General features: G+C 40.8%; 1 protein-coding gene across 1 annotated transcript; it reads right to left on the bottom strand.

The window, feature by feature from the left end:
• Nucleotides 1-19,541: 19,541 nt before the first annotated feature.
• LOC138873478 (uncharacterized) lies at nucleotides 19,542-19,883 on the bottom strand. The gene has a single exon (XM_070151948.1). It carries the CDS (start codon nucleotides 19,881-19,883, stop codon nucleotides 19,542-19,544), a length of 342 nt encoding a protein of 113 aa, XP_070008049.1.
• Nucleotides 19,884-20,645: the final 762 nt, after the last annotated feature.

The raw sequence follows: 20,645 nt of genomic DNA, 5'->3' as shown, positions 1-20,645 counted from the left end.
TGGTAGAATTGTATAGGCATACACTATTTCATATACGCACCTTGTTAGAATATATACTTGCTCTTGTTACTTATTTGAGAATGTTTTGAGATGTTGAGCTGTTAGAGCATGCAAATTCACGTTTATATTTTGAGTTATCGCTTAGGGCGTGTCGATTCACGTTCCTGCTGAGGCATCAATCTTGACACGTCATATAATGTTTTTATAGGGCATATAGATTTATATTTTTGTTGCGTATGGATAAGGTTTGTTTATTAGACACTAAACACCAGAATGCCACCAAGAGTGTGCGTCTAGGTTTAGGGATCCATAGGTTTCCTATTTTGATTATGATACAATTGATGAGTTTGATCATAAAAGTGAAAGCTTTATTTTTTAAGTGAATCCTCTATGCCTATTAATGCTTTTTACATGATTTGTTCATAGATATCGTCTATATACATTTTTTGGTGCATTTTACACATGCTTGAGGCTTGTTTGTAGGTTGTGGGACACTCAGGAAGTGTCTATTTGATGTAAGAGCTGAGTCATTATTATACATTTATGATATTACTCTCTTATTGATGCAACTAGTAAATTTGACCATGCTACGTGCGGTTATAAAATTCATCATTTTTTATAAATATTGAGATGTAAGAAATACATACATATAAACATATATACATACATACATACATATATATATATATATATATATATATATATATATATATATATATATATATATATATATATATACACGTATATATACATACATATATACATACATATATATATATACATACATACATATATATACATATATACATACATATATATATACATACATACATACATACATACATACATATATATACATACATACATACATACATACATACATACATACATATATATACATACATATATATATATATATATGTGTGTGTGTGTGTGTGAAATAAATTCTCTTAAAAAATGAAGAAAGACTCAGAAAGGAGTATGCCTACATGCTTGGACATTCTTAATCCATACATTTAAAGAGAAATGTAACTTTTTCTTTCTTAAAAAGAGGATACATTGCATAATATTCTTGGAGTATTTGTTTTCAAGCATCCCACAAGATTTCATTAACAATACAAAATTTTAACGTACCTTTTAGTACTACAAAAATTCAACACATCTTTAAGTTTTTGTATTTTTTTAAAATCACAAACATATATCCGCTTCATTTACAAGAGACAGCAATTGAAAAGTAAATTTTAGCCGACTTTGGGAGTACATCCAATAGTAATTTCTAATCTTCAAGCATGAATCAACTAATGTACCTAATTCATTAATATACACAATGAAATAGTAAATAAAGAAATTATTTTTCAAGAAGGTTCTTTTTTCTTATTTGTATAAATGTATTCTACGTGGTCTTGTTGTTTTGCCCAAATTTTTTACTTCATTAGGTAGTTAAATTTTGCTTCGCCAAATACTCTTTATGTAAATTTTTAAATTAGAAGAAATTCGAATGAAAATAACAAATGAAGGAAAGCATGGCACCAGCAAGTTGCTACTCCTGCCTCTATTTTCCTTATCTTCATATGTATATTGTCCTTTATTACAGACAGTTATGTGTTTTGAGATTATTGTATTTTCCCATTTTTAGTTGCTTATGACTTGTGCTAGCATTCGTTGGAGGTTATATTTTAATATTCCACACTTATGTTTTATCAGATTTAGACTCATTTTATGGTACTATCCATGTTTATACTTGTTTATGTCTCTATAGTGTATGAATTTGTTGGTTATGCTTGTTCAGTTTAGGGTTAGGTTACATCACGACCTTGCCGAGAATTTCGGTGGTAACTCTTGTGACCTACGTAACCCCCAAGGTAAAATATTACATTAACCAAAGTTAATGCACATGTGTAACGACCCGGTCGGTTATTTCATGAGTTATAGTCCCGCTTTTTCCATTTCTGCTTCTTTATGTGTTGTTTAGCAATATTGTGTGGTATCGGGTTGATTGGTTCGGGTTCGGAGTGGTTTTGGAGAGGAATAAGACACTCAGTCTCCCATTTTGAAGTTAAGTTGGAAAAAGTCAACCGGATGTTGACTTATAAATTCTGATGGTCCGGATAGCTCCGTTAGGTGATCTTGGACTTAAAAGCGTGTTTGGAATGTAATTTGGAGGTCGTGGTAGATTAGGGCTTGAATTGACGAAATTAGAATTTTGACATTTCTCGGTCGACAGTGGAAATTTTGATATCGGGGTCGGAAGTAAATTTTTGAAATTGGATTAGGTCCGTAGTGTCATTTGTGACGTGTGTGCAAAGCTTCAAGTCACTCGGACCAGGTTTGATAGGTTTCGCCATTGTTTACGGAATTCGGAAGTTTAGGAGTTCTTAGGCTTAAATCCGAGGGTAATTTAGTGTTTGATGTTGTTTGGAGTGTTCCAAAGGTTTGAATAAGTTTTAATAATGGTATATTACATATTGGTATTTTTGGTTGAGTTCCTGAAGGCCTCGGGATTAATTCGGATGGTTAACAGAAGGATTGGAACTTGGTTTGAACAGTTGAAGTTGTTGCTTCTGTCATTTCTGTACCTGCGGATTGGGGACCGCAGGTGCGAGGTCCGCAGAAGTGGTTATGTAGGGCAGAGTGCGCAGCCAGGGTCGCAGGTGTGGTTTGGTCCCCGCATTTGTGATGACCGCAGGTGCGGTCAGGCAATTGCAAAAGCGGAAATAGACTTTTAATGAGATTCCGCAGAAGCGAAGAATTTTGTGCAGATGCGGCCCCGTAGATGCGTAATGGGGACCGCGTATGCGGAAGTGCTGGGTAGAATATATATAAAGGCTCATTCGCTAATTTTTGGTCGTTCTTCACCATTTTTGGCCGGATTTGAGTTTTAGGCAGCGATTTTCAAGAGGAATGAAGGATTTTCAGTTGGGTAAGTTACTTGGGCTTTATTATTTGTGTTTGTTATGATTTTTCTACTGTTTAATCATGGAATTAGTGGGAATTTGGAGTGAAGTTGAAGGGGCTAGGGCTTGAGTTTTGGAGATCTTTGATTGAGCATTTGAGGGGTCAAATGGAGTCGGATTTTGATAAATCTTGTATATATGAACTCGTGAGTGGAAGGAGTTTCTAGTTTTGTGATTTTTGTCGGATTCCGAGATGTGGGCCCGGGGGCCGGGTTTGGGTGAATTTCGGGATTTTGGATTGAATCGATAGTTTTTCGTTTGGAATTGATTCTTTGGCCTATATTGATTGCGTTGTATTGCTTTTGGTTAGATTCGAGACATTTGGAGGCCGATTCCAGAGGCAGAGGTGTAGCGGAGTAGGATTTGGCTTCATTTGAGGTAAATAACTGTTCCAAACTTGGTTTTGAGGGTTCAAAACCCCGAACTATGTGTTATATGATTAAATATTGAGGTGACACAAATGCCAAGTGACGGGCGTGTGGGCATGCACTGTTAGAATTGTGGCCTGGTTCATTCTATGGCACCACTTACTGACTCTTTCTTGCTGATATACGCATTGTGATTATGAGATTAAGTTAATAAGTTGTAAATCATACTAATTACCATGTTAGGGCTTCACGCCGATACTGTTGAGACCCGAGTGGTCGTTTCCTGCTATCATCTCATTAGTTTCATTAATCTTCTGTACTCAGTCTTGTTCATGCATATCATATCATGTCTCTATCTCAGTTGTTATTATTTGGCACATCATATCATTGTTTCAGGCTAGTTTCATGGAATTGTGAGCCCATGTGTGTGAGACTGAAGAGTGATGACTGAGTGAGGCCAAGAGCCTGATTATGAGTGAAAGTTATAGGATCGGGCTGCATGCCATAGCAGATTATTGATTATGCCCCTCCGGAGTCTATACACCCCCAGTGAGCGCGGATGATATTATTGAGGGATGAAATTTCCTAGACATGGATTTGTCCGAAGTATTGATACCTGGAGATGGATTTCTCCTCAGGGTCAGATTACCCTTGTTCCTTGATACTGGTTGACTTGAAGTCAGTGTTGTATATATTCCGGGATGGATTTCCCTGGGTCGGATATATGTGATACCGAGTGGTTGAGCAATTGAGAGTGGGAGCAAACGTTGCATTTGCATATATTTCTGGCATTGACATGTAGATATTTGCTGAGCTTTATACTTCACATTGTTCGGATTGGTATTTTGCTTTACTGTTGAGTTGAATAATTGAATTTCCAGCATGCCTACCTTATAATACAATTTAAATGTGTTATAATTGATGCGGTTTAGTTCGTCACTAGCTATCAGTCCATAGTTTGGACTTGTTACTTACTGAGTTGGTGTACTCACGTTATCCTCTGCACCTTGTGTACAGATCCAGGTATCTCAGGTCACGGTAGCGATTGTTGACTATTCCAGTTTGGATTATCACCGGAGATAGTGAGGTAGCTACGTGGCTATCACAGTCCCGCCTTTCTCCTTCTTTATCTTCCTTCTAGTATACTTTGGCTACTTTCAGACTATTTTGATCTTGTTATGTTTTCGGAACAATTGTAGTATTGCTCATGACTTAGTGACACCCGAGGTCGGGATTTTATTTTCCGCATTTTGGTTTTTGGCTTTATATTTTATTATGGAATTTCAGTTGAAAAAGGTTGTTATTTAAGTTTTATGAAATATTGAACTACTTTGAAAATGGTTTGGCTGGCCTAGTTTCATGATAGGTGTCATCACGACCGGGTTGGTTTTGGGGTCGTGACAAGTTAGTATTAGAGCCTAGGTTACATAGGTCTCACGGGTCAGGAGCAAGTTTGGTAGAGTCACGCGGATCGGTATGGAGACATTTGTACTTATCTTCGAGAGACTACAAAAGCTTTAGGAAACTTCACATTCTTAAATTTTTGTCATGCGAATCTGTTGATTCTGGTAACTAAACTTATGTTATTCTATTCTCTCACAAATGGTGAGGACACGTGCTACCGGTCAGGACGGATGGCCACCAGTACTACCATTTGGGGACACTAGAGGCCGAGGTCACGGTCGAGGCTGTGGTATGGGCAGGGGCATAGCCCGTACAGCAGTTAGGACAGCACCTGCAGATCCACCAGCCACCCCAGTTCATGATTAGGTCCCAGTTGTGGACGCTCTAACAGGACCAACTCAGGCGCCGATTGTGCCTATTGTTATCCAAGTCTTTAGGAGTACTTAACTCAGATTTCGACCGTATGTACAGTCTTTCCTAGGCGGTCGCCATTTTTGCTATAGCAAATACTTCTCAAGTCGAGGGAGGCACTCAGACTCCCACCGCTTGCACACCCGAGCAGGTTGCTCAGGTATTGCAGACACTAGAGGCACCACCAGCCCAGTCGGTTGCACCTGCTCAGGATTTTGTGGTACCAATTTTTTCTAATGATGAGCAGCGTCGATTAGAGAGGTTTGGTAGACTTCATCCTCTGAATTTCAGTGGTGCAGAGGGCAAGTATGCCCAGGGTTTCTTGGACAAGTGTTAGAGGATTCTACGTACAACAGGTATTCTGGAGACTAGTGGGTTTTCATTTACTACCTTTCAATTTTCTGGTGGTGCCTTTACTTGGTGGGAGGCTTATGAGAGGCGTAGGCCTATTGGTGCAGCGCCCCTTACCTGGCATCAGTTCTCCATTGTCTTCCTAGCGAAGTATGTATCACAGTCCCGTAGAGAGGAGCTGCACAGACAATTCGAGAAGTTGTGTCAGGAGGATATGACTGTGACGCAGTATGAGATGAGATTTTCTGAGTTGGCCCGTCATGCTATCTGGCTAGTTCCCACGGATATGGAGAGGATCATGAGGTTCGTTGATGGCCTCACTTATCAGCTGCAGGTTTTTCTGACTAGAGAGAGGGTGTCTGGCGCTTCTTTTGAGGAGGTGGTTGACATTGCCAAAGAGATAAAGTCAGTTCGCTTCCAGGAGCGAGTTGAGAGGGAGGCCAAGAGGCCTCAGGGATTTGGTAGTTTTGGTGGTGTTCCTTCTGGAGGTCAGCTCCAGCACGCAGAGGTCATCTATTTAGACATGCTCAGCCAGCTCGTTCGGGTCACCGTGGTGGATCATCTGGCCAAGGTTCTCACAGTTCACATCAGGGCCACTTATCTCTCAGTGCCCTTCCATCTCAGAGTTCGACTCATGCACCATTGGTTCAGGGTTCATCTATGCCTGATTCTTCTTGTGGGTATTTCGGTGCTCGGGGATCCCTTCAGTCCCCATTGCTAGTGGCCGGTAGAGGTTGCTTTGAGTATAGAGATTTGGGTCATATCAAGAGGATTTGTCCCCGCCTTATGGGAGGTTCATCCCAGCAAAGGAGTCAGCCTTCGACTTCAGCACCAGTTACTTCCCCGCCCGCTGATGAGTGGTGATTTTACCAATCAATCTAGTCTATTTTCCTTAGCTTTTATATCTTTTAACTATAATATGAGGTCGTTTATGGTGTGTATTGTTAGATTTTAAGGTAAATGATACTACAAAGTGATTCGAATTGAATTGAAGTGGAATTGAGCAAAAGAGGGTGAGGACAATGCAAAATTCTCTAGTGACTCCGCATCTGCGGAAGAGTGGTCGCAGAAGCGACCTCGCATCTGCGGGAGTGGACACGCATCTGCGGAGCTGGGTCTTTTCTCAGGAACCGCATCTGTGAGTGGTTTTCCGCTTCTGCGATAGCGCATCTGTGCTTTTGGAGTCCGCATCTGCGGTGTCAAGCATATTTCATTATTCCGCTTCTGTGATAAGGTATCTGCATATGTGGAACCACATCTAAGTAAATTCATCCGCAGATTCGGTCAACAGACATCAAACCAGGGCAAATTAGGCATTTCATATTTTCTTATTCCCAAACTATTTTTATACTCGTCCAAGCAGATCTTTGGAGATCTTTGGCTTATTTTCAGTTGCATAGACTAGAGAAGAACAAGTCTTGAAGCTAGGGTTTGCACACACACTTGGGTATTGATGATTTCAAGCTTGTGGTTAAGGATTTCTTACCCATTTATGTTTATTTATTCATTTCCTTGCTTTGTATTGAATATTTAAGTGTGTAGTATTTTATCCAACACTTGAATCTTGTGTATGGAAATATTCATGTTTAAAGTATGGATTAAATACCTTGTGGTGCTTATATATTGAATGATTTTTATCTTTTTACGAAGTGAGTTGTTGTTTCTTTAATTATTCTTGTTCTTTAATGTTTCCAAAGGGATTAGCTAACCCTAGGACTCACCCATTAACTCCGAATTAATTTTGGAAAAGATAATTTGGGGTTGGGAAAGATTAATTAACAAGAACATGAGGTTTTAACCCTCATTTTATAGATTCTACCTAGGTCTAGGATTGAACTACTTGAAGCCATTCCGGGTGTGCTTAATCTCTTAATTGTTTTAGGGATAATTCAATTAGGAAGTCTTGTTAGTCTTCGGGAGAAGCTAATTAAGAATTATTATCCATGGCTAATTAACATAGACTCACTCATATTTGTAAAATCGTGAAATACATTGGATCATTACTTGAGTGTAATTCCCGATGCATCCATACTTGTAGCCATTGATCATTTTACTTGCTTTCTAGGTTAGTTTACATTTTAGCATTTAGATATAAAACATTTTCTCAAATCAATTCTTAGTGTTTGGCATTGCGCGATAAGTGAGAATTCTCATACATTCCTAATCACCTACATATTGTTCTCTGTGGGATTCGACCCTGACTCATAGTTGGGTAAATTATATTGCTTGCGACCGTGTCATTTACTTTTTAGTAGTGGATTTGGACGTCACCACCCGCCCAGCTAGCTCGGGGTGCAGGTCAGTCAGCTAGGGGTCACCCTAGAGGGTGAGGACGATTAGGTGGTGGTCAGGCTCGTTTTTATGCACTCACAGCAAGACCATATGCTATTGTTTCAGATGCTGTGATTACAGGTTTTGTCTCAGTCTTCCACCGATATGCGTCTATATTATTTAACCTTGGATCCACTTTTTCATATGTGTCATCATATTTTGCTCATTATTTGGATACACCCCACGAGTCTCTTGTTTCATCTGTTCATATGTCTACCCCGGTAGGCGATACTATTGTTGTGGACCGCATATATCGGGCTTGTGTGGTGATTATTGGGGGTTTAGATGCCCGAGTGGACCTCTTGTTGCTTAGATTCCCGAGAAGATGATGCTCATGTTGGAGACCATTCTTGAAAATGAGGAGAAGCATAACTTTGAACTCGAGGACGTGAAACAAGGCTTGGCTCACAATGATGAACATATCCACGCTTTGGAAGCTCAAATGAAAATGTCGGTTGAGGCTCACTATGCCCACCAACTTAAGAGTGTGGAAGGAAGCCAAGAAGAGTCCAATTCCGAGGAAGAAAATGAGCTTTACTTTGAGGAATCAAGAATTGAACATCCACCAACCGACTCCATGATTGTTAGTGATGCCAAGAAAATTATGAAATTAGAGTCAACCGATGTAAATGAAAATTTTGTTGAGATTGGCCCTAGTCCAGGGGAAAAGAGGATGTCAAATCCCGAAAAAAATTACAAGTTGGAGGTTTGAAGTCACATTCCAAGCATTTTTCAACATTTGAATTGTGTGGTGATATGGAAGTTGAACTACACGAATCAATGAAGGAATGCAAGGAGGAAAAACTCATACCATACATCCTACAATTTGAGGGAACAAGAAAGCAAAATGACATTCCTCACATGAGAGCCAATAAGTGCAAAATGAAGAATTTAAGGCTTGGCTTGATCATCGACTTACCACCCCCCCCATCGCTCATGGTCACAAGCTTGATTCCAAGGTAGGTGCAAAGTTCATATCATCCAAGTGGCGAGAAAAGTGATAAAGTTGAGTTGCGTCATTCCACGACGTTAAATGCGGCGCTTGGTGGGAGGCAACACATCGTGTGTTTTTCAGAAAAACTGGTCATTTTTTGAAATTTTCTTTTTTTTTAAATAGCTTAGAATATTATTTGTAACTAATCTGCCAAGTTTTAGATTTTTTGGAGGTGATTTGAGCAGGTCGAAGTGATCCAGAGGGCTAAAACCAGTAGCTGCAGAATCTGTACATCAATCTTCTGGTGTAACCGCATCTGTGGATATTTGACCGCAGAAGAGTTCTCGTAGAAGTGGGTTTCCAACCGCAGATGCGCTTCATATCGTAGAAGTGGCCAGTGGCCGCATAAGCAGCGCCGCAGATGCGGAAAATAACCGCAAATGCGGCAATCGAGCAGGTTTTAAAAATTAGAAATCTCATTTCATCAGGTATTCTATGAACACTGCTCCCCCCAGCCCTAAACTCCCCCATCTCTAACACACTCCAAAACCTCCATTGCTTGCGAATTCTACTGCACTCACACGATACTCAGGTATTTTCTCTTAGTTCTCATCTACTCCTCTCTCCCTTTGTCTTCTCTTCTCTCCATCTTCTGTGCTTAAGGCCTGCCATGGCTGTGTTCCCCATTCCCCTCTGATTTGTGTGAAAATAGGGTGAGGAAAATTGATTGAGAGATTCATGTGTGTGCATTGTTAGTATCGAATAAAAATTGTGGGAAATCTGAGTACCCAAATTGTGTAAAGAAAAGGTCTTTTTACACTGCTTGCAAGGTGTTCGACAAAAGGTTTAAAAGAAATTTTCTTGCTAAGTACCACAAAGTCAGTCTCATTAGAATCAGAGTTTCATGTACTGCAGTAATTTAGAAATCTTGAGTATAAATTAGGTGCTAATATCGGGTTTAAAATTGAAAAATGAAAAAAATTTGGGCAGTTGAAAAATTTGACGAACACCGCAGATGTGATTAATGTTCCGCAAATGCAGTATCGCACCTACGATAATTTTTTCGCAGGTGCGATTGAGGCCAAACTAGGTAAAACCGCGGATGCGGTCAAAATTCCACAGAAGCGAAACCGCTCATGCGGTAACTGTTTTACAGATGCGAAAGCTGGGAAGATTGCACAATTCCAGTAGCTTTGCAGCAAGTCCCTCCCGGGCCCGTTCAACCTGATTCTTTATCCTAACATGATTCTATTGCCCGACTAACTTTGTTTTGATTTTATGAAGGTACTTTGCGCTAAAATGGACCCGAACATGAGCAAAAATGCCCAACAACAACATGAAATTGAGGAGGAGATTGAGGAAACATTTGATGAATCTCATTTCATGTCGACTGACTGTCATCGTAGATATTATGACAACCTCATCAACAAAAGGATAGTGCTAGAAAAAGGGATCAACGAAGAAAAATTGGCTGAGAAGCTCCCAGATTTCTGTGCCAGTCTTCACACCTCCGAATGGTCATGCTTCATTCGCACTCCATGCAAAGCTAATAAGGAGTGGGTTCGCAAATTCTATGCTAACCTTAAGCGCACAGACTTTGCCAGCCCACAACTCATCATTAGAGGAAAATTGGTAATGTTTGGGATAGAATAGATAAATGACACTCTTGGGATTCACAATTATCCAATGGAGCCGGTGCAAGAGAAATATCGGTGTGACAATGGGGAGTGGCTTATCTCCAAACTCTACCCTCCAAGCATGAGATCCAAATGGGGAAACAGGAGAAAAAGTTTGAGGTCAATTGACTTCACAGCTGAAGCAAAAATGTGGCTATACATCCTATGCAACAGGGTGTCTCCTTGTGGAAATGTCTCAGATGTCTCCTACACCAGGACTTTGATTATTGCATGCCTCCTGGACGGCATTCCTGTGAATGTCGGTTACTATATCCTGCAGGAGCTGAGTGAGTATTTGCGGGATAAGGATGCAGGGATGATGTTCCCTTCATTGATCACACAGCTATGTATGAGAGCAGAGGTTGAGGCGCGTAGCACCGATCGATGGCTACCAGCTGATAAACCTTTTCATCCACTGAGAGTGATAGGAGAGGGTAGTGCAGTCAAGAGCAAGAAAAGGAAGGTCACTACCACGGCTGTTGGTTTAGAGTCATCTTCACAGGAAGTTGCACCTGAGGGACCATATGGGGTGCTAAACTCCGAGCTTGCATCTTTTCGGGATTTAGTGTCACAACTTCTGAATGGGCCTTCATCCTCCCAGCTTGGGCCTTTGTGCTTCTCCAGAGACGAGATGAAGTGTTACTTAGATACGCAGAAGAGTTAGAAAGATTCTCATGAGAAGATGGCAGCATCAGTGACCAGACTTGAGTCAGCCTACAATAACTTGGCCAAGTCACATGCAGATTTCCAGTCGGACTTCGAGAAGGAGAAGAAGAAGAGAAAATTCATGATAAAAATGTGGAGAGGCATAAAGTCCATCTTCAAATGGGGAAACCAGGCAAGAAGATACTAGTGGCGGACAAAGATGATAGGGAGGAGTATTCTTTCATGTCATATGATGCTGGTGATGGTGGTGGTGATGATGATGATGATGAGACTGATGCTAATGAGGCCACTAGTTCAGCACAGCATTGATCAGCCATCCTCCCACAGTCTGCTAGTCTGATGCAGACCTCAGGGAGACCCTCAAACTATTTATGCTTTATTTTTGATATTAAGCAATGAGGACACTGCAATGTTTTTAATTGGGGGTGGCTGTAAGAGTATACTATATTCATGTTATGATTTTGTGTGCCCTTTCCGGGCTTATTTTGTTACTATGGATATTGCGTGCCCTTGTCGGGCTTATTTTTGTGCTATGGATATTGTGTGCCCTTGCAGGGCTATTTTGTGCAGCAGGTGATCTTGCTGAGCTTGGTATGATTAGCCTATTTTTATTTTTTTCGTTATTTATTTTCTTTAGTAGTCACTTTTATCTTAGTATCCTCTTTAGTAGTTTTGTTCATTTATTTTTTATTTCCTCAGTAATATTTCCTTGGGTTTTCTTCATGCTACGGTTCTTTCCCAAGGAACAATTTTGAATTGAACCGAGTGACTTTTCCCTATGATAGATGGCGTGACAACTTTTTTAAGGGAATTAGTCCTGTTTTTATAGGAGGAGACTTTTGGATTATTTGGTACTAATAAAATTAGTCTCGTGTATGTGAAATGTGAATTACGAATACCCCTTCGAATTTTGGTTTTGAACTAAACCAAGTAAGTTGCATAGTTTTGGCTCTTTTAGTGACTCTTTGCCCACTAGTTTAAAAAATATTGCTCTAGATGTTCTTGTTAGAAAATGAAATTGATACATCTTGACTAATTCATGTGCCATGTGTGTTAGTGTTTGTAAAAATAAATCTTTTGTTTACTTCTATCATCGAGAACTTGCCTGGTTGGTCTTTCAAGGCTAATGATAGTATGTTTGGTTGGAGCGATGATCTTAGGCATTCTTTGTGTTATTTGCAAAACCGTTTTAGCCTTTCAAACCTACCATTGCATGAATAATATTACTGGTACCTTATTTGAGCCTTTAACCTTTTCTTTGGCCACCTCATTACAAACCTTTCCCCTTTTGTAAAATAATTCCCTCTTTTGAACCCGTCCCTCCTTGAACATTGAGAATGAGGATAATAGCCTAAGTTGGGGGTGTGATGTCAATGTGGAAATTGGTAAGGTTGTACATTGAGTGTAGGAACATATACCTCAAAGTGTTCATATTATATTATTCAAGCTCCAAAAGAAAAAAATGTGTATAAAAGAAAGAGAAACCTTTGTATGTATATAAATTATGGAGTTTTGAAGAAAATTAGAGATGTATTTAAGGTGGTTCTATGTTGGTAACTAGATGCCAATGAGGATATGTGGTTTGAAAAGAAACAAAGTGCAAAAAGAAAGACAAATGCGAGTAGTGTTCAAGGAGGGTGAAGTCACTTGTATCCAGATGTTTATCCGACCCTTTCTTAAACCTACATTGCAAGCTTAAAAAGTCCTTATGGGATCTCCAACCGAACATTCTTGAATAGGCGATGAATTAAAATAAGGGCAAGCTTATGCTATGAGATGTTGTAACACTTGAAATTCTGTGTGACAGTGAGTGTCTTTGAAAATTTGTCCCTTATGTTGTATTGTAAACATAGTGATTTTGGGACTTTCTTTCTTGTGAGGGCACATGAATTAGGAAGTATTGGTGAAATTGAGTAAGTTGAGCATATGGAGTGGAGTAGTGCTTTTGAGTCACTTCATGAGGCTTATTCTTGTCACTTGATTTTTTTGAAACTCCCTTGCACATTCTTGAAGTTGTTTTTAAATGAGAGAGTTATTCGGGAAAGATGCACATGCTTGAGCCTAATTATTAATACCAACCAAATCCATAAGTATGGTGCTTAAATTGAAGAGTGTGATATGTAAATAATAGCAATACCACTTGTGTTTTAAATAGTAAATCCTCATTGAAGTGTCAGTTTTGATTTACTTGAGGACAAGCAAAAGCTTAAGTTGGGGTGTTGATGAGTGGTGATTTTACCACTCAATCTAGTCTCTTTTCCTTAGCTTTTATGTCTTTTAACTATAATATGAGGCCATTTATGGTGTGTATTGTTAGATTTTCAGGTAAATGATGCTACAAAGTGATTTGAATTGAATTGAAGTGGAATTGAGCAAAAGAGGGTAAAAACAATGCAAAATTCTCAAGTGATTCCGCATCTGCGGAAGAGTGGTCGCAGAAGCGACCTCGCATCTGCGTGAGTGGACGCGCATCTACGGAGCTGGGCCTTTTCTCAGGAACCGCATCTGCGAGTGGTTTTCCGCTTCTGCGGTAGAGCATTTGCGCTTTTCGAGTCTGTATCTGTGGTGTCAAGCATATTTCAATATTTTGCTTCTGTGATAAGGTATTTGCATCTGCGGAACTGCATCTGCGTGAATTCATCCGCAGATGCGGTCAACGGGCATTAGACCTGGGCAAATTAGGCATTTCACATTTTCTCATTCCCAAACTATTTTTATACTCGTCCAAGAAGATCTTTGGAGATCTTTGGCTTATTTTCAGCTGCATAGACTAGAGAAAAACATGTCTTGAAGCTAGGGTTTGCACACACACTTGGGTTTTGAAGATTTCAAGCTTGTGGTTAAGGATTTCTTACCCATTTATGTTTATTTCTTCATTTCCTTTCTTTGTATTGAATATTTAAGTGTGTAGTATTTTATCCAACACTTGAATCTTGTTTATGGAAATATTCATGTTTAAAGTGTAGATTAAATACCTTGTTGTGCTTATGTATTGAATGATTTTTATCTTTTTACGAAGTGAGTTGTTATTTCTTTAATTATTCTTGTTCTTTAATGTTTCCAAAGGGATTATCTAACCTTAAGACTCGCCCATTAATTCCGAATTAATTTTGGAAAAGATAATTTGGGGTTGGGAAAGATTAATTAACAAGAACTTGAGGTTTTAACTCTCATTGAACTGCTTGTACCCATTCCGAGTGTGCTTAATCTCTTAATTGTTTTAGAGATAATTCAACTAGGAAGCCTTGTTAGTCTTAGGGAGAAGCTAATTAAGAATTATTATCTGTGGATAATTAACATAGACTCACTCATATCTGTAAAATCATGAAATACATTGGATCGTTACTTGAGTATAATTCCCGATGCATCCATACTTGTAGCCATTGATCATTTTACTTGCTTTCTAGGTTAGTTTACATTTCCGCATTTAGATATAAAACATTTCTCAAATCAATTCTTAGTGTTTGGCATTGCGTGATAAGTGAGAATTCTCTTACATTCCTAATCGCCTACATATTGTTCTCTGTGGGATTCGAATCCGACTCATAGTTGGGTAAATTATATTGCATGTGACCTGTCCATTTACTTTTTAGTAGTTGATTTGGACGTCACCACCCGCCCAGCCAGCTCAGGGTGGAGGTTAGTCAGCTAGGGGTCGTCCTAAAGGGGGAGGACGATCAGGTGGTAGTCAGGCCCGTTTTTATGCACTCCCAGCCAGAACATATGTTATTGTTTCAGATGCTGTGATTACATGTATTGTCTCGGTCTGCCACCGAGATGCCTCTGCATTATTTAACCCTGATTCCACTTTTTCATATGTGTCATCATATTTTGCTCATTATTTGGATACGCCCCACGAGTCTCTTGTTTCATCTGTTCGTGTGTCTACCCCGATAGGCAATACTATTGTTATGGACCGCATATATCGGGCTTGTGTGGTGATTATTGGGGGTTTAGATTCCCGAATTGACCTCTTGTTGCTTAGTATGGTTGATTTTGATGTTATATTAGGCATGGATTGGTTATCTCCATGTGATGCTATTTTGGACTGTCATGTTAAGACAATGACGTTGGATATGCCGTGGGTGTCATGGATTGAGTGGCGAGGTTCGACGGATTATGTTTCCAGTAGGGTGATTTCATACTTGAAGGCCCAACGAATGGTTGGAAAGGGTTGTCTTTCTTATTTGGCATTTGTAACGGATGTCAGTGCAGACACTCCTAGTATCGATTCAGTTCCGGTAGTGAGGGACGTCCCGGATGTGTTTCCTGCAGACCTACCGGGCATGCCATCGGACAGGGATATTGACTTTGTTATTGATTTAGTGACGGGCACTCAGCCCATTTATACTCCACTGTATCGTATGGCACCGGCGAAGTTGAAGGAATTGAATGAGCAGCTTTAGGAACTCCTTGATAGGGGGTTTATTCGACCTGTGTGTCGCCTTGGGGTGAACCTGTTCTACTTGTGAAGAAGAAGAATGGCACAATGAGGATGTGCATTGATTACAGGCAGTTGAACAAAGTCACAATCAAGAACAAGTATCATTTGCCTCATATTGATGATTTATTTCCCCAGCTTTAGGGAGCGAGAGTATTCTCCAAGATTGATCACCGGTTAGGGTATCACCAATTGAAGATCAGGGACTCAAACATTCTTATGACAGCTATCAGGACTCGATACAGTCATTATGAGTTCCTTGTGATGTCTTTTGGGCTGACCAATGCCCCAACAGCATTCATGCATTTTATGAACAACGTGTTTCAGCCTTATCTCGACTCATTTGATATTGTATTCATTGATGATATTCTGGTGTACTCGCGTAGTGAGGAGAAGCATGCCGAGCATTTGAGAGTTGTATTCAAGTGGTCGAGGGAGGAGAAACATTACGATAAGTTCACCACGTGTGAGTTTTGGCTCAATTCAGTGACTTTCTTAGGGCATGTGGTGTTCAGTGAGGGTATTCAAGTTGATCAGAAGAAGATATAGGCGGTTCAGAGTTGGCCCAAATCGTCCTCAGCCATAGAGATTCTTACCTTTCTAGGTTTGGCAAGTTGCTACCATCGGTTCGTTTAGGGATTTTCATCTATAGCATCACCCTTGACCAAGTTGACTCAAAAGGGTTCTCCTTTCAGGTGGTCGGATGAGTATGAGGCGAGCTTTAAGAAGCTCAAGACTGCCTTGATCACGGCTCCAGTGTTAGTTTTTCCATCAGCTTCGGATTCTTATACGATATATTGTGATGCTTCTCGGATCGGCATCTGGTTTGTGTTGATGCAAGAGGGTTGAGTGATTGCTTATGCTTCACATCAGTTGAAGCCCCATGAGAAGAACTACCTTGTTCATGATTTGGAGTTGGCTTCCATTGTTCACGCGTTGAAGATTTGGAGGCATTATCTCTATGGTGTGTCTTGTGAGGTATTTACTAATCATCGTAGCCTCCGGCACTTGTTCAAGCATATGGACCTCAATTTGAGGCAGTGGAGATGGTTGGAGCTACAAAAGGACTATGATATTAGTAACTTGTGTCATCCGGGAAAGGCCAATATGGTGGCCGATGCCTTGAGTAGGAAGGCGGTGAGTATGGGAAGTTTGGCATTTATTCGTGTTGGTGAGAGACCTCTTAAAGTGTATGTTCATGCTTTGGCCAATCGGTTTGTGAGGCTAGATATTTCGGAGGCCAGTCGGATCTTAGCTTGAGTGGTTTCTCGGTCATCCTTGTTTGATCGTATCAGAGAGAGCCAGTATGGCGATCCTCATTTGCTTATCCTCAAGGACAGAGCTCAGCACAGCGATGCCAAAGATGTGACTATTTGTGATGATGGTGTATTAAGGATGCATGGCCAGATATGTGTGCCCAATGTAGATAGGCTTTGGGAGTTGATTCTTGAGAAGGCCCAAAGCTCGCGGTATTCCATACATCTGGGTGCCGCGAAGATGTACCAGGATTTGAGGCAGCACTATTGGTGGAAGAGAATGAAGAAGGATATAGTGGGGTTTGTAGCTCGGTGTCTCAATTGTCAGCAGGTGAAATATGAGCATCAAAGACTTGGTGGCTTGCTTCAGCGGATGGATATTCCAGAGTGGAAGTGGGAGAGGATCACTATGGATCTTGTATTTGGACTCCCACAAACTTTGAGGAAGTTCGATGCTATTTGGGCGATTGTGGATCGGCTGACCAAGTTCGCACACTTCATTCTTGTGTGTTTTACCTATTCTTCAGAGCGGTTAGCAGAGATTTATATCCAAGATATTGTACGCCTGCATGGTGTCCCAGTTTCCATCATTTCAGATAGAGGTACTCAGTTTACATTGTAGTTTTGGAGGGCCATGCAGTGAGAGTTGGGTAGTCTGGTTGAGTTGAGCATAACTTTTCACCCTTAGATGGACGGGCAGTCCGAGCACACTATTCAGATATTGGAGGACATGTGCGTGCTTGTGTCATTGATTTTGGGGTTTCATGGGACCAGTTTCTACCGCTCGCGGAGTTTGCTTACAACAACAGTTATCAGTAGAGTATTCAGATGGCTCCATATAAGGCTTTATATGGGAGACAATGTAGATCTCCAATAGGGTGGTTTGAGTGGGGCGAGGCCAGACTTACAAACTTGGTATAGGAGGATTTGGACAAGGTGAAAGTGATTCAGGAGCGACTTTGTACAGTGCAGTCAAGACAAAAGAGTTATGCTGACAGGAAGGTCTGTGATGTGTCTTACATGGTTAGAGAGAAGGTTCTATTGAAGGTTTCACCCATAAAGAGTGTTATGAGATTTGGGAAGAAGGGCAAGTTGAGCCATTGGTTTATTGGGCCTTTTGAGGTGCTTCAGAGGATTGGGGAGGTAGCTTATGAGCTCGCTTTGCCACTTAGCTTGTTGAGGTGGATCCGGTATTTCATGTTTCTATTCTCCGGAAGTATATTAGCCATCCGTCTCATGTTTTGGATTTCAGTACGGTTCAGCTAGACGGTGATTTGACGTATGATGTGGAGCCAGTGGCTATTAAGGAGCGGCAGGTCTGAAAATTGAGGTCAAACGATATAGCGTAAAAGCGCAGTGGAGAGGTCGGCCCGTGGAGTAGGCTACTTGGGAGACTGAGCAGGAGATGCGGAGCTAATATCCACACCTATTTGAGGCTTCAGGTATGTTTTTGTACTTGTTCGAGGACGAACATTTGTTTAAGAAGGGGAGGATGTAACGACCTGGCCGGTCGTTTCATGAGTTATAGCCCCGTTTTCCCTATTTCTGCTTCTTTATGTGTTATTCAGATGTATTGTATGGTATCGAGTTGGTTGGTTCTGATTCAGAGTTGTTTTGGAGAGGAATGAGACACTTAGTCTTCCATTTTGAAGTTAAGTTGGAAAATGCCAACAGGATGTTGACTTATGAGTAGATGATCTTGGATGTGAATTGTGATGGTCCAGATAGCTCCGTTAGGTGATTTTGAACTTAGGAGCATGTTTGGAATGTAATTCGGAGGTTCGTGGTCGATTAGGGCTTGAATTGGCAAATTAGAATTTTGGCCTTTCTCAGTCGGCAGTGGAAATTTTGATATCGGGGTCGGAATGAAATTCTGGAAATTGAAGTAGGTCTGTAGTGTCATTTGTGATGTGTGTGCAATGTTTCAGGTCATTCGGACAAGGTTTGATAGGTTTAGGCATCGTTTGTGGAATTCAAAATTTAGGAGTTCGTAGGCTTGAATTCGAGGGTGATTTGGTGTTTTGATATTGTTTGGAGTGTTCCGAAGGTTTGAATAAGTTTGAATAGTGGTATATGACTTGTTGGTATTTTTGGTTGAGGTCCCTAGGGCCTCGGGATGAATTCGGATAGTTAACGGAAAGATTGGACCTTGGTTTGGGCAGCTGAAGCTACTGCTTCTGTCATTTCCGCACCTGTGGATTGGGACCGCATGTGAGAGGTACTCAAAAGCGGTTATGTAGTGCAGGTGTGCAGCTAGGGTCGCAGGTGCAGTTTGGTCCCCGCATCTGCGATGACCGCAGGTGAGCTCAGGCAACCGTAAAAGCAAAATGCTCTTTTAATGAGATTCAGCAGAAGCGGAATATTTTGCGCAGATGCGGACCTGCAGATGCGTAATGAGAACCACAGATGCTGAAGTGCTAGGCAGAATGTATATAAAGTTAATATCCGGTCAGCTCTTTCGACTTTAGCTTCCAACCTTGGGAGTTAATGTCCCAATTCATTTTGAAATATCCCCGAAACCAAACCAACAACCCCTGCAAGTTACATAACCACAAATAAACATAGATTAAGCAATAAATGGGGGAACGGGGCTATAATACTCAAAATGATTGGTTGGGTCATTACATTCTCTAAGTCCGTCCATTTATGAGTGTAGAATCATACCTGGAGTCTCAAATAGGTGTGGATAGCTGCTCTACATCTCCCGCTCAGTCTTGCAAGTAGCCTCCTCAACTAGCTGACCTCTTCACTAAACTTTCACTGAAGCTATATTCTTTGATCTTAACTTTCGAACCTGCCGATCCAAAATGGCCGCCGGCTCCACATCATAAGTCAAATTCCCATCTAACTGAACTGTGTTGAAATCCATAACATAAAATGGATTACCATAATACTTCGGAAGCATGGGAAAATGAAAAACTGGGTGAACACTTAATAGACTCGGTGGTGATGCAAGCTTGTAGACCATGTATCCAATCCTCTCAAGCATCTCAAAAGGGGCAATATACCGAGGGCTCAACTTTCCCTTCTTCACGAACCTCATCACACCCTTCATGGGTGATACTCTGAGCAATTCCTTCTCTCCTACCATATATGCAACATCACAAACCTTCTGATCGGCTTAACCCTTATGTCTAGACTAAACTGTGCGAAGCCGATCCTGAATCAACCTGACCTTTTCCAAGGCATCCTGAACCAAATCCATGCCCAACAATCTAGCCTCCTCCCGAGTAAAACCAACCAATGGGAGAACGACACTGCCTCCTATATAGGGTCTCATAAGGATCCATCCTAATACTTAATTGGTAGTTGTAGTTGTAGGCAAACTCTACAAGTGGTAGAAACTAATCTCAAGAACCTCCAAAATTCATAACACAAGCATGTAGCATATCCTCCAATATGTGAATGATGTGCTCAGACTATCTGTTGTTCTAGGGTGGAATGTTGTACTCAACTCAACCCGTGTCCCAACTCTCGATGCACTACTCTCCAAAACTGCAATGTAAACTACGTGCCCCGATTAGAAATGATAGACACCGACACACCGTGAAGACAAAAAATATCGCGGATATACATCTCATCCAACCCCTCAAAAAAATAGGTAGTTACAACCGGAATGAAGTGCTCGAACTTAGTCAACTAGTCCACAATCACACAAATTATATCGAATTTCCCCAAAGTTTGTGGGAGCCCCACAACGAAGTCCATGGTAACCCACTTCTATTTTCACTCAGGAATCTCAAGTCACTGAAGCAAACCACCCGGCCTTTGAGGCTTGTACTTCACCTGCTGACAGTTCAAGCACCAAGCCACATACTTCATTATATATTTCTTCATTCTTCTCCACAATTAG

This window comes from Nicotiana sylvestris, chromosome 7 (genome assembly GCF_000393655.2).
Source record: "Nicotiana sylvestris chromosome 7, ASM39365v2, whole genome shotgun sequence".
Taxonomy (NCBI): domain Eukaryota; kingdom Viridiplantae; phylum Streptophyta; class Magnoliopsida; order Solanales; family Solanaceae; genus Nicotiana; species Nicotiana sylvestris.
Note: the sequence above shows the minus strand (reverse complement) of the source record. Positions and strands in the feature narration are given on the sequence as shown.